At 43.5% G+C, this 14,438-nt stretch overlaps 1 protein-coding gene and 1 pseudogene across 2 annotated transcripts in view; one reads left to right on the top strand and one right to left on the bottom strand.

Annotated features, from left to right (window-relative positions):
• The window catches only part of SYAP1 (synapse associated protein 1), a 32,924-nt gene extending 19,432 nt beyond the window's left edge, over window positions 1–13,492 (bottom strand). Inside the window, exons 1-4 of one of the 2 annotated variants that reach the window (XM_001490807.6) lie at window positions 13,023–13,492; window positions 7,233–7,351; window positions 6,114–6,180; window positions 159–232 (exon numbers count right to left, since the gene is read on the bottom strand). In XM_001490807.6, coding sequence (XP_001490857.1) covers window positions 159–232; window positions 6,114–6,180; window positions 7,233–7,351; window positions 13,023–13,206 — 444 coding nt within the window. In that variant the 5' untranslated portion in view covers window positions 13,207–13,492. The remainder of the gene's footprint in view (window positions 1–158; window positions 233–6,113; window positions 6,181–7,232; window positions 7,352–13,022) is intronic. The other variant, XM_070256984.1, reaches the window with a different exon arrangement.
• On the top strand, window positions 3,962–4,400 carry LOC138921757 (large ribosomal subunit protein eL36 pseudogene; annotated as a pseudogene).
• Window positions 13,493–14,438: the final 946 nt, after the last annotated feature.

Here is a 14,438-nt window from a genome sequence, read left to right as displayed (position 1 = left end):
AAATTAAAAGTTAGTGAAAGAAAAATAGTGAAAATTGAGGTGTACATTCCTAACATCTCAAAATGTTTTTAAAATTGTATGGAAGAAAAACAGTCTTCCAAGGATAAAGTCATGATAGGAACAAAGTATTTCTATACAGGGTATCACAAGATACTTACAGCAGATAAGGCCAAGATTTGTTGTTGAATTGTTTCTTCATCATTACTATCAACCCATGGTGGCACTGCTGCTTCTAAAGGGTTTTTAATGGCAAAGAAGAAAAGAGAAAAACAGGTTACAAGGGTTATACTGCAATCCGTGGTTTGAAGGAATGAGAAAGTTTCCACACAACCATTTGAGCAATTTACTAACAAGTTCCAAATATGAACATTCACCATAATTCCCAGACTTAATGTATGAATCTTATGGACATATAGAGTTAGTAAAAAATTGGACAACACCTTGACGAGGTGACCAAAATCAACATACCAACAAAGGAGAGAGGGCCACTGTGAGCCTCCAGATGTGATACCCTGAGAAGGACACAACATCATTTATGTAGTATTCTGGCAAGAATGCATAATCTAAATCTAATCATGAGGAAATACCAGACAAAGCGCAAACAAGGAATGGTCTATTTAAAAATAGCAGGAGAGGGCTGGCCTGGTGGCACAGCAGTTAAGTTCACATGTTCCACTTTGGTGGCCCAGGGTTCGCCAGCTCAGGCCCTGGGTGTGGACCTACACACCACTTGGCAAGCCATGCTGTGGCAGGCGTCCCACATGTAAAGTAGAGGAAGATGGGCCCGGATGTTAGCTCAGGGCCAGTCTTCTTCAGCAAAAAGTGGAGGATTGGCGGCAGACATTAGCTCAGGGCTAATCTTCCTCAAAAAAAAAAAAAGCAGGGGAGGTATTCTTCAAAAATATTAACGTCAGGGGCTGGCCCCATGGTGGAGTGGTTAAGTTCAAGCGTTCCGCTTCAGTGGCCCAGGGTTACACCCGTTCAGATCCTGGGCATGGATATGGCACCGCTCATCAGGCCATGTTGAGGCGGCACCCCACATAGCACAACGATAAGGACCACAACTACAATATACAACTATGTATTGGGGGGTTTTGGGGAGAAAAAGAAGGGAAAAAAAAAGATTGGAAACAGATGTTAGCTCAGCTGTCAATCTTAAAAAAAAAAAAATTAACATCATAAAAGACAAAGAAAGGTCATGGAAATGTTCCAGATTAAAGGATGCTAGTAGCATATGGGGCAACCAAAGACCCCAAATTGCTAAAACAATATTGAGAAAAAACAAAGCTGGAGGCATCACAAGCCCTGACTTCAAAATGTACTACAAAGCCATAGTGATCAAAACAGCATAGTACTGGTACAAAAACAGGCACACAGATCAATGGAACAGAACTGAAAGCCCAGAAATAAAACCGCACATCTACGGACAGCTAATCTTCAACAAAGGTGCCAAGAACATACAATGGAGAAAGGATAGTCTCTTCAATAAATGGTGTTGGGAACAGTGGACAGCCACATGCAATAGAATGAATGTAGACCATTATCTCACACCATACACAAAAATAAACTCAAAATGGATCAAAGACTTGAAGATAAGTCCTGAAACCATCAAACTCCTGGAAAATAATATAGGTAATACACTCTTTGACATAGAACTTAAAAGGATCTTTTTGAATACCATGTCTTCTCCGACAAGGGAAACAAAAGAAAAAACAAACAAGTGGGACTTCATCAGACTAAAGAGCTTCTGCAAGGCAAAAGAAACTAGGATCAAAACAAAAAGACAACCCACCAACTGGGAGAAAATATTTATAAATCATATATCTGACAAGGGGTTAATCTCCGTAATATATAAGGAACTAACACAACTGAACAACAAAAAAAGAAATAGCCCAATCAAAAAATGGGCAGAGGATATGAACAGACATTTTTCCAAAGAAGATATACAGATGGCCAATAAACACATGAAAAGATGTTCAACATCACGAATCATCAGGGAAACGCAAATCAAAACTGCACCAAGATATTACCTTACGCCTGTTAAAATGGCTATAATCACTAAGACTAAAAATAACAAATGTTGGAGAGGGTGTGGAGAGAAGGGAACCCTCACACACTGCTGGCGGGAATGCAAACTGGTGCAGCCACTATGGAAAACAGTATAGAGATTTCTCAAAAAACTAAAAACAGAACTACCATAAGACCCAGCTATCCCACTACTGGGTATCTACCCAAACAAATTGAAATCAACAATGCAAAGTAACATACGCACCCCTACGTTCATTGCAGCACTATTCCTAATAGCCAAGACATGGAAACAATCCAAGTGCCCATCGACCGATGATTGGACAAAGATGATGTAGTGTGTATACAGGTATATATGTATGTATGTGTATACATACACACACACACACACACACACACACACACACACAATGGACTACTACTCAGCCATAAAAAAGACAAAATCATCCCATTTGCAACAGCATGGATGGAACTGGAGGGAATTATGCTAAGCAAAATAAGCCAGACCGAGAAAGACAAACACCATATGATTCCACTCATATGTGGACTATAAACAAACACATGGACAAAGAAAACAGTTCAGTAGCTACCAGGGGAAGGGGGCTGGGGGGTGGGCACAGGGGGTGAAGGGAAGTACTTATGTGGTGACAGACAAGAAATAATGTAGAACTGAAATTTCACGATGATGTAAACTATTATGAACTCAATAAAAATAAATAAATAAACAGAAATAAAGGCAGCTAAGAGAGGCTGGTCCAGTGGCCTAGTGGTTAAGTTCGCACGCTCCACTTTGGTGGCCCAGGGTTCACTGGTTTGGATCCTGGGTGCGGACCTATACAAGCCATGCCGTGGAGGCATCCCACAAAGGACTAGAAGGACTTACAACTAGGATATACAACTATGTACTGGGGCTTTGGGGAGAAAAAAAAAAAAAGGAGGCTAAGAGACATGACAAAAAAATGCAATACTGTACCCTGCAGGATGCTGTATTGAGGGGAAAAATGTAGAAAGGACATTACTGGGTCAACTGACATAATTAGAATATGCATATTATATCAATGTTGTATTTCCTAAAGCTGGTAACCGTACAGTTAGTGATTATGTAAGAGAATATCCCTAATTCTTAGGAAATACACACTGAATGGAATAGAAAGAAAAACACACACAGAGCAAGAAAGCAAGTGCAAATGATAACGCGAATGGAATACAAGTTTAACAATCTAGGTGGAGGGCATACAGGTGTTCTCTGTACTACTTTTAGTCTTGCAACTTTTCTGTAAATTGAAATCACTTTCAAACAAAAAGCTTTTATAAAAAGTTACTGTACTTTATTCAGGACAAAAGGTGATAAGGAGGGTGCAAGATAAGTGATTAGGAATTGAGAAAAGGGTTGTCAGGAGTGAAAGCAAACGAAGAAAGAAATGGGCAAATCGGGGGGAATCAGCAACAGGCTGGGATCAAATCCTCACTGAGCCTTCAGACGCTAAATGCCAGGAATACCAAGACAACTAACACCCAGCCTATGTCGTTCTGGGCTCACAAGAAAAAGAGATGATTACAACTCAGCAGGATTATCATGCCAGACAACAGAGGGCAACCACCTGGAGAGGTGAGTCCCGCGGAGCTTTCTGTGGTGACTGGGAAGCGGATCCTAGTCTAGGAGGAGTTCAGTGGTGAGTGTGTGCAGGTGGTGTTCAGAGGGAACAGCAAGTGTAGAGGAGTGGAGGCTCAGCTCTACTGTCTGAGCCTGGAGCAGGGCAAGAGGGCAGAGCTAAGGCTGCGGAGGGGGTGGGCAGCACAGAAGATATACATGCAGAGGGTCCAAACAGTTTTGCATAAATAATCCCTTTTTCTATTATGCTACAAAAGTCAAATGGAAGGGACATCCTACTGCTGATAGAAAAGTTATGTGCAGCTTCCTTCCGCCGCAGCCGCCATTGGAGAGCAGCAGCCATGGCCCTGCGCTACCCCATGGCCGTGGGCCTCAACAAGGGCCACAAGGTAACCAAGAACATGAGCAAGCGGAGGCACAACTGCCACCGCGGGCGCCTCACCAAGCACACCAAGTTCGTGTGTAACGTGATCCAGGAGGTGTGTGCGGCTTCGCCCCGTATACGAGCGGCAAGCCATGGAGCTGCTCAAGGTCTCCAAGGACAAGCGCACGCTCAAGTTCATCAAGAGGAGGGTGGGAATGCACATCCGCGCCAAGAGGAAGAGGGAGGAGTTGAGCAACGCGCTGGCGGCCATGCGGAAGGCGGCAGCCAAGAAGGACTGAGACCCTCGCCCTCCCCCCAATAAAAGGCTTCGCGGAGGAAAAAAAAAAAGAAAGAAAGAAAAGTTATGTGCATGCATGGATGGACACATGGACAGACAGAAAGACACCAGGTTCATTCTTTGGCTCATCCTAAGCAAGCAAATAGTGGCAATTATAATCCAAATTCTCTTAATTATAAGATAGAATAAACATTTTCATACTTTTTAAAAATTAGGGTAAAGGCCCTTCAAAACTTGCTTACCCCATTTAACATGTTGGTCTCCATCTTAAGTCTATTCACCTTAGGCAGCCTGTCCTAATGCTACTTAGCCTCAGATAATGAGGCCCTCTCAAGGCCCAAGCTACTGGTATGGCTGCAAACCCACCCCCCCCATTGCTTCTCTCTTCTAGCTGTTCTCTCTCTTGGGTAAATGGGCACTGGTTTTGATGGCAGATTTGTTTCATGACTTACCAGCTGAGTGACCTTCAGCAAATTACTTAATCTTGCTGATCCTTCCTTTTATTAAAGGAGATGCTATACACAAACTGCCAGCCATGTGGCAGGCACTCAGAAACTGTCAATTCCTTCCGTTCCTCCCTTCCCCTCAACACTGTAGATGTCTGCTCAGCTCTCTTACTGCCTGACACACTTTTCATTGAGGAGCTCACCGACTCTCATGGTTTCTACATGACTTGACTAATAATCTGTATCACTAGAATTCTCCCCATGCTTCAAACTGGAATAAACTACTGCTAGACCCCGTTCAGTTAATTTAAAGCAGTGCTGACCAACAGAACTTTCTGCAATGATGGAAGTGTTCTGTATCTGCGCTGTCCAATATGGAAGCCACTAGCTCCTTGCGGTTCTGCGGCATCTGAAATGTGACTAGTGCCACTGAGTAACAGAATTTTCCCGATATGCCACCTGCATTCCCTTTCCTGCTTTTGTACGAGTTCCTCTCACCAGGTTATCTACTGGGCACCTCATAACTGAAATTGCCTCTAATCCTTCACACCTGTCCCTCACAGTTCTTATCGCAGAGGCACCAACCAGTTCTAACACCAAGTCTCCAAGCCAGGATCAAACTTACTGCTTCCCATGAATCACTAAGTTATGCTAGTTTGTATAGTTTATTTGTCCCAAAGAGGTGCTTCATACTTTTGAGTTTACCTAGTCGTGACAATGCCTGACAGGAACTTGCCACAGGACTAACTAGTTCTTTTTGAATTTGTGGCACTGCTCAAACCAAGCGAATTATTTCACACTTTTGCCAAATTCAAAGACATGAGGCTAGTTCTGTGTTTGAACACCACCAAACGGTAAAAGTAGGCATTTTGAGACTTTGTAACTGCAAACATTTAAACAAGCATTTGTCAGTAAAAAATGTATTAAGTTCCCTAAACACCCCATGACTTTTCACGGCCCTCTGTCACTCCCCTGAAAAGCTCTTTCATTTTTTTCTCCTGAAGAGAATGAAGAGGGAGCTAACATCTGCTAAGTGCCTATTATGTGTACAGGATACACTGTGCTGGACATGTTACAAGGTGAAAAATCAAAGCTTCCTCTCTCTCCTTCAGAGCCAGCTCCCCAGAGGGCTGTCACTGGCTGACCTCACCCACCATCCCAGGCGCAGGGAATGACTTCCTTCCTTCCTGCCAACCCCGAAGGTTTGTGAGTTTGTCATCCCAACTAGTCTTTGTGCTACCCAAAGACCGGGACTGTTACTGACACATCTTTGTATTCTCAGAGTCTCAGCGTGCTGTCTGGCATGCAATAGGTGCTCGATAAAATTTGGCAGGTAAGTCAGTCGTGTACAACAAACCTATACCATACCTGATTTTTTGGTATGCTGTTCCTCAACAAATTTTTTCTGCTCCTTCTGAAAATCTCCTATAATTGTCTGTTAAAAAATGCATAAAGAGTCACATTACTTTGAAAAGTTTATTACTAGATAATAATTACATTCAAGATTTCTGAAGTCTGAGACATCTGACTCATTTTCTTCAAATAGAAAGGCTAAAAAAGTGATATTTCCCTCTTTCCCCAACGAAAGGAGAAATTCAACATTTTCGAATTTTAAGTATACAACCCCCTTTATGATAGATTATCTTTTCAAATGCAAAAACAAAATGAGTTAAAAACTGAATTTTTGTGTTATTCCAAAAAACAATAAAAGCCAGGTCAAATCTCATTCTAAGAAATAGTACACACAACAAAGTATGTAAATAACAAGCTATCTAAAGTTTAATTGGTGACCTCCTTAGTTCAAATAATTACCAACATCAATGAAATTCCCTAGGCCTGCACCTTACCACCACAAAAAGTAAACAAACTCACTCCTTAGAGTCTTAACAGGGTTGTTCCTAATGGGCTAGGCCTTTAAAAATTTAAATGAATGATGCAAAGGCATAAATATCTTTGGAAATAGCTACAGTTTAAAATTAAACTCACAATATGAAAAGTTTAGTATTACCCAAAAGTATCAATGTATTTTAAAATACACTAAAATTAAAACCAAAGTTATTTAAATCAAATAATTTATATCATAGCTACTTGTTATATAAAAAGAAAGAGGGGGCCGGCCCCACGACCAAGTTCACGCACTCTGCTTTGGCGGCCCAGGGCTTTGCCAGTTCGGATCCTGGGTGCGGACATGGCACCGCTCATCAAGCCATGCTGAGGCAGCATGCCACATGCCACAACTAGAAGGACCCACAACTAAAAGTATGCAACTATGTACCGGGGTCTTTGGGGAGAAAAAGGAAAAATAAAATCTTTTTTTTTTAAAAAAAAAAGGAAAAGAAAGAAAAAGCTAAGAATCTCAACAACATTTTTTTTAATCAGAATATGATATCCTACTTGGGTTAATCAAGTTCATAAGAAGAAGGCATGATTATATTGGCTGTTAATGAATTTCATAAATTTTGACTTCCAAAAGATATTTAAATGTACCTTATCAATGATGTCATCTATCTTTCCTTCTTCTACTGATTTCTTTATCGTTTGTGCTGTTTCAGCAACTGATTCGGTTATCTTTTTTGTAGCAGCCGTTGCAAAGTTAAACAGATAGTCTGTAAAGAATAAAAAAAGAGTCTAGGCTCCATTCAAGTACAACGGTCTTTATATTGGTGATTTTCCCCTTAAAGAGCTCTTAGAAGAATTTTAAACCATAGGGCACGTTCCTTGTTAATTAGGAGTTGCAACAAGGAATGTGAAGCACTGACAGTCCCCCACTGTCTTGGTGGACTGGCTATCCATCCCGAGCCTCTACTCCATCTCTTTCAAAGACCATTAGCATACTCCCCAGTTCACCGGAGTAGCTGTTTCAAACTTGTCTTGCCGTTCCTCAGTCTCTAGTTCTAACCTGTCTCAGTCCCCTCCCACTTTACAAATAAGATCAAGGCTCTTTTTACTTTCTTTCCTTTCTAGACCCTAAGTATCCCGTCTTCATTTTCTCCTTTTGCCCTCCTATTCAAAGAAAAACCGTCCCTCCTTTCCTAGATTAACCCATCCCATGATAAATTTGGGGGAATTTTTAATAAGTAAAAATTTTGGAAAGCCCTAATATAAATATAAATCCTTCTTAACTAATAATGAGAAAATATGTAGAACAAAATTAAAACTGGAACACAAAAACTTTCACCTGTACAAAACAAAACAAAAACACAAAACTAGCTTTCCTGAAGACCTGAAAAGACATGTCTCAAGGCTCTATGGCACTATGGTATAAAGGACTGTACGTAGACGAATATCATTTCAAAGTCCACACTGTACACAATCTGTGCTGCACGAAGTGACCTCAGGCAGGTCTTGAACTGGACCTCTTGGGGGGATGCTCCACGGCAACTGGCCTTTGAATCTCCTCATCTCACAGGAAATACCCTGTCAGGCAGGGCAGTCTTGCCTCTGCTACTTACACCTGCTGAGAGGGCAGGTGGGTTGACTCTCACGATACTCAGGCAGGGAGAAAACCCCCGATAAGAATGGCAAAGGGAGCTTGGCATACCTGCTTAAATAAATCCCACCACTCTGTGGGTGGGATCACTTCCAGAGAATCAGGCAACTTGTCCAACTAGCTGGGAGCAGCCGTAGTATCTCCCAATCTGAATGACCATCTCTCCACTTCCCACAACCTTTACCATTAAAAAATCCACTCTCTCCCACTGTGCCTGGTGGTGGTCATCTGTCAATGACACCAACACCCCACTGTGACTATACCACAGGACACTCTTGTCTCTGGTCTCATTCTTGCCATTCTCTCCTCTCCTATTCTACATTCATATGACCACAAGAAATTCTTGAGTATCTCCAAGAGGCCTCAAATGTTACTCCTTGGTTTGACCCACTTTTATCTGCCCTCCCTTTATCTGGCTAATCCACATCTTGTGGGTCTCCGCTTACAGATCACTTCTCAGGCAATGTTCCCCGGCTCCTTGACAGAAGTAGGCGCCCCTGAGATGTGTCCTTTCAGCACCTGTGTTGCCCAATCACCAATATTCATGACACTCTATCGATTACTTGGTGAATCTGTCTTCTCAGCTAGACTAAAGGCCCATCCTAAGTCTCACTGGGGTAGGGACCAAGGCTGTCTGATTCACCAGTGTATCCCTGTGAGTGACCAGTAAGGCCTTGCTGAATAGATGAACGGGGAGTGACATAATGAGTGCTGAGCTTTAGAGAGAGCCTTCATTCCTCTTCGGTTATGACTAGTCTATTTACCCAAAGTAGTATGAGAAAATGACTAGACAGCTACACTACTTTGTAAAAATATTCTTTGCAGATACACAAAGAAATCTAAAGTTCTACAAGAGCAGGATTCCCTTTAAGGCTTTCTCAGGAATACGTTTTGAATTAGAATCATCATTTTTATTCTAAGGGAGGACTGTAATTTAAAAACTGGTATTTTAGCAAAATAATTTCAATTCTCAGATTTTCATGACTCCATGGGTGGCGTACACTGAACATATTGAGCATTAGAGAAAGCAGAGTTCTCACCCTCAAGGAATGCCCATTTCTAAACAAAGACTGAAAGACAACAAGAGGAGCAAGAGTATTCATTAAACAGGCACTCAGAGAAGGGAGGGAGAAGGTCCCCCAAGAGCAATTAGAGAGCAGCCTGCATTCCGAAGTCAGAGGGAGTGGGAAGTGGGAGAGCACGACGAGAGATTTTCAGGTAAGAAGCCCACAGAGATGAGAAGCGGTTTACTAATTTTGCAAAAAGATCAACTGACACCAAGTGAAAGACAGTTTTTATTAAGCGGCTAGAAAAAATTGAGACTAAGAGTTAACAGGAAGTAACAGGAGTACAATGGCCACTTCAGGAACTTAGGCACAGAGAGGGTCTGAACTGAAGCAGCAACCAAAGAAGAAAAGGAAGTCTAAGTAAAACGTCTGTGAGAGAGTACACTCAGCAACTTTACGGAAGGAGGGCCAGATCGCCAACATCAAAAGTAGTCATTTCACCTTAATTTTCATTACGTCATTTTAGTCTCACAACCATCCTAGGAAGAGGAGGTATAATCTTCCCAGTTTACAGACAGGAAAGCCGAGGCTCACAGAAGATAAATGATTCATCCATCAAGAGAGGGGCAGACCTTGCTGACTGCCTAGCCAATAGCCTATCTCCTTCCTCCCTGCCAAAACAACCCCAATTTTGGTGGGTGCTCATCAAACCTGGGGGTGGTCTTGGGGACCTCGGACACAATCAAGGTCTTCTTGTTAAGTCTGTTTGATGGACTTTCTGTAATTTGCAAATGACATCACAATAAAGACAAGAGTAGTGTAGGGAACTCAGACAGAGCCTATCCGCCTCTAAAGGGCAAGCTCATGCCCCAATCCCATACTACCTCACATCAGATGAGCAAGTGACAGGGCTTGCAGAACTCATGGAATGATGAGGGTAAAGGAAGTAGGAAAGTTCTCAAAGTTCTGAAAAAGCATAAATTTACCAAAGAGAAGAAGGCAGAGTTTAAGGCTTGCTGATAGAATACGAAAATAATAGGCAGATAGTGGTTTCTAAGGCATATACAGGCCATAGAAAATTAATATTCTTATGAAGAGGCTGCTTATTTTTTCAAAAATATTACACTTCATACAATTGTAGAATCTTTGTGTTGGAAGGGACTTTAGAGGTTACCTAATTCAACTCCCACCCAGGTAACCCCACTTCCAGAAATGAGAAGCAGCACACGACTTCAAAGGGCAGCCAATTATTACTGTCATCCATCTCTAATTAGAAAATCCTTTACACTTCCCTTGTCATTTATACCTGTCGGATTTAGACTTGTCCCCTTAAGTAACACAAAATGACTTATTTTCTACAAAAACACCTTTTTAGTATTGTTCATAAGCCACGGGATCCAAGCTCTTGACCATCTGCACTGCTTTCCTTGTGGCAAACCTGGCTTTGTCAACAGAACTGAAATGGCTATTTTACTTCTACTCAAAGCACATATATATTTTCCTACGTACACACTAACTTTTGGAGTCCTTTTAGTTATAAACTAAGCAAGCTGGGCATCTAGAACCTGAAATGCACTTTCCCTACAGAAAAAGAAGAGGATAGCCCTAATTAACACAGTTCCACTGCAAATACTAATAGCACTCTCATAGGAGAAGGAAGAGGAGGTGGCCCTTCTTCCCTTCCTGGGCATGGACCTGGATAAAGAGATAAAGAAAACAGACAAAGCTCTAATTTGGTCGACTTTAACAAAAACCAACTAACCAATTTGTGCTGAATAAGAAGTTACTTTGGGGCGTGAGGGCCAAGGATGGGAAGGTTTGGTTTTAGTGAGGGAGTGGAATGCAGGCCTGGGTGTCCACCACTTGCAACTGGTGAGTTGCCTATATTCATAAATAGGTCACCACAAACCAGAAGTATTTAGGGTCCAGTCCTGAAGGCAGGCACTCAACAAATGTTCACACAACAAATGGGACTCCCAGGAGATTCCCTAAGATTTTAAAAGGCTAAAGAAACTAATCTACTTAGTGCGAGTCAGGCTCAGAGATGTTTCACTTCAGTTTTCAAAACATAAATTGGCCTTTTTAAAGATAACATACCTCTTAGGATCAATAAGTAGAGATAAAAAACATCTGATCATCTCTCTCGTCTTTCTGCAGGCTTGGGTATAAACTAGAAACTTTACATCTTTCTAAAATCATAAATTTCAGAACCAAGAGCTCTCATTTATTCAGAAACTTTGCATTCACAATGTGCGTGTGGGTGGGGAGAGGGGTACTGGTGAGGGAAGAGACAGCCGGCAGCACTAAGCTCCAAAGTAGACATCCATATCCAAACATCTTTTAAAAACTATTCACAGGTCTTTATTACCAAACACAAACATGAGGTTGCAAGTTGACAATAAAGCCCTCACTAAGCTTTAAGAAGTCACTTTTGACACTCCTCTGAAGACAAATGAAGATGATTCTCTATGTTCTCTGAAGTTAAGTAAGCACCCAAACGCTGCTTTTCCTAATGTGGTCCCACTCTGATCTACCCCAACTACCTAACACAGCCTCTCTGCTCTAGGCAAGTTCATCTCTTCACATCTCTAGAATATTCCAAACTCCTTTCTTTCCCATTTTCTACACAGAAAATAGTTGTTCCCTCTTTAGTGATTTCTCTTGTGCTCTGTTTGGGGGCGGGGCCTTGGGCTGAGATGATGTACTGCCCGATTTGAGATGATGTCTATTTTCCCCGCCACGCCCCCCCCCACAGTAAACTTTTTGAACGTCCGAGAATTTCTTATTCAAATATGTGTTTCTCCACTCTTAGGCTCCAGTCTCCCCTGTGCGCTTGCCTTTTAATAGATTCTTAAAAAATACTTGCTGAATTTCATATCTACCTTTGCTGAAATTCTCTCACTTGTAGTGCTGTCCGCTTTAGGGCCCACCTTTAGTTTTCTTTGACTATTTAAGCCCGCCAAGGTCTCTCCAGAATCAGAATTACTAGAGCATGTGTTTCTTCTTCAAGCCTACTACTTCTACTCTCCTCCCCAACTACACTGTAAGCTCGGAAAGAGCATAGGCTTTGAACTTAGACTGATGTGGGTTCAAATTCCACTTCTACCACTTTCTGTCAGTATAACTTTGAGCCAATTTAACTCTGGGCTTGTTCCCCCCACTCACTGGGTGTTTAACAGATGAAATGAGATACCGTTCATAAAACATCTAGTAATGAAACTTGCACATCACAGACAGTAATTGGTAGCTACTCTCCCGCCTTAAGGAAAAAACTCCCATTCCACCTTTAAAAAGGAGATGAGCCTCATGGAGGCCTTCAGTAACTCTTCCTCAATCGCCATCGGACAACACATTCTGCCCTAAGGGCAAAAGGCACTTTTTCCAGCCAACTCAAGCTCCCAACGTCCCCTGTCGTGGGGGTGGAGAAGTGTGAAGGTGAAAGTCGGCGAGTTCGACAAAAAGATTCCTCGTCAAATCTAAAGACGTGGTGTCACACCGCTTTACTGCGGCCCTGTTCCCAATGTTTACACACTTTGCAAAGAATGACATGTCACCAGGAACTTCAGGCAAAGGATTTGACTGCTAGATGAAGCTTCAGCCTCGCCCAGATCCTCACCAACGTCTTCCGTTCCCGAGAGGACCGACCGACTGACACACCCTCCTCCCCTTCCCCCCACCCCACACCTCGGGACCAGTCGCGCCCACGCCCCGGGGGCGTCAAGAGGAGGGATGCGGGCACTGTGCGCCACTCCATGGTCCCGCGGGCCGGGGGAGACTCACTGCCGAGTCCTTTGGCCTGGTGAAGAAGCTCCTGGTCCCCCGTTTGCTGCGGTGCCGGCTCCGCCACCGTCTCGGAGCGTTGCTCGGGTGGAGCGTCTCCCTCGGGCTGCCCGTCTCCCTCGGATTGCCGGCCACCCGCCGCCGGCTGCTCCAAGCCAAACCAACTGCTCAAACCCCGGAACATCCCGCTCGCGGGGCCGCCGCCGCGGTCCGGGCCACTGGAGACCCTAGCGCTCACTGCCCGCTCCTGACTCCACAATGCGCGTCTCCCAGGGAGATGGCCGGAAGTGCGACCCCGGAGCAGCCCGTCTAGCCGTCTCCCCGCCTCTATGGCAACTCTGCCGCCAGCCGCTCAGGCGTCACTTCCTGCCAAAGGCCCCGCCCCCGCTGGCGGGTTGTTTCGGTAACTGCGTTGCGCGCGCGTGGAAAATGGTTAAAGGGTTTTCCCCACGTAGTCTCGCCCCGCCCCTATTTCTTCTTTCTCAGCTTCGTTGGTGACCGCCCTGGGCGTGTGAACGGCGTCTTTGTCACTCTCAGCAGCGTGGCTGGTGATTTAGCCTCTCCTTTTCGAGTCCAGCCGGACCGGCTCGCGGAAATCGATATCTTTATCCTCCTCCTGAGTCCAAATAAAAACTAGCCCGGGTGGGGCTGGCCCCGTGGCCGAGTGGTTAAGTTCGCGCGGTCCGCTGCAGGCGGCCCAGTGTTTCGTTAGTTCGAATCCTGGGTGCGGACATGGCACTGCTCATCAGACCACGCTGAGGCAGCGTCCCACATACCACTAGAAGAACCCACAACTAAGAATATACAACTATGTACCGGGGGCTTTGGGGAGAAAAAGGAAAAAATAAAATCTTTAAAAAAAAATAAATAAAACTAGCCCGGGGCCTCTCGGTCCGACTACCGATTTACAGAGGGAATACAGAGGACAGAGGAAAGTGTTAGAGGACACCACGGGATGCGGGGAGCAGAATCTAGGCTGTGAGAAACCACAGGACAAACAACGTTGTTTCTTCAACTAAATTGCAAGGAAGTAGGGGAAGGGGAACCTATAGATTAAAAACGATTTAAGAGACATAACCCAGGGCAATTTGTGGATTTTATTTGGATTCTAATTCAAACAAACACATTCGGGAAAAAAATATGACATTTGTAAGAATCGGAAATTTGGGCACTAGATAGTTCATGAAATTAAGGGGTCGTTTTAAAAATTTTAATTGTACACATAAAGTTTATCATCTTAACCATTTTTAAGTGTATAGTTCAGTAGTGCTAAGTGCATTCACAGCGTTGTGCAACTAATCTCCAAAGCTTTTGTTGCAAAACTGAAATTCTGTATCTGTTAACTCCCCATTCTCCCCTCCCGGCAGCTTCTGGCATCCACGCTACTTTCTGTCTTTATGAGTTTGACTACTCCAG

Source organism: Equus caballus, chromosome X (genome assembly GCF_041296265.1).
Source record: "Equus caballus isolate H_3958 breed thoroughbred chromosome X, TB-T2T, whole genome shotgun sequence".
Taxonomy (NCBI): Eukaryota; Metazoa; Chordata; class Mammalia; order Perissodactyla; family Equidae; genus Equus; species Equus caballus.
This window is presented reverse-complemented; position numbering and strand designations above follow the sequence as displayed.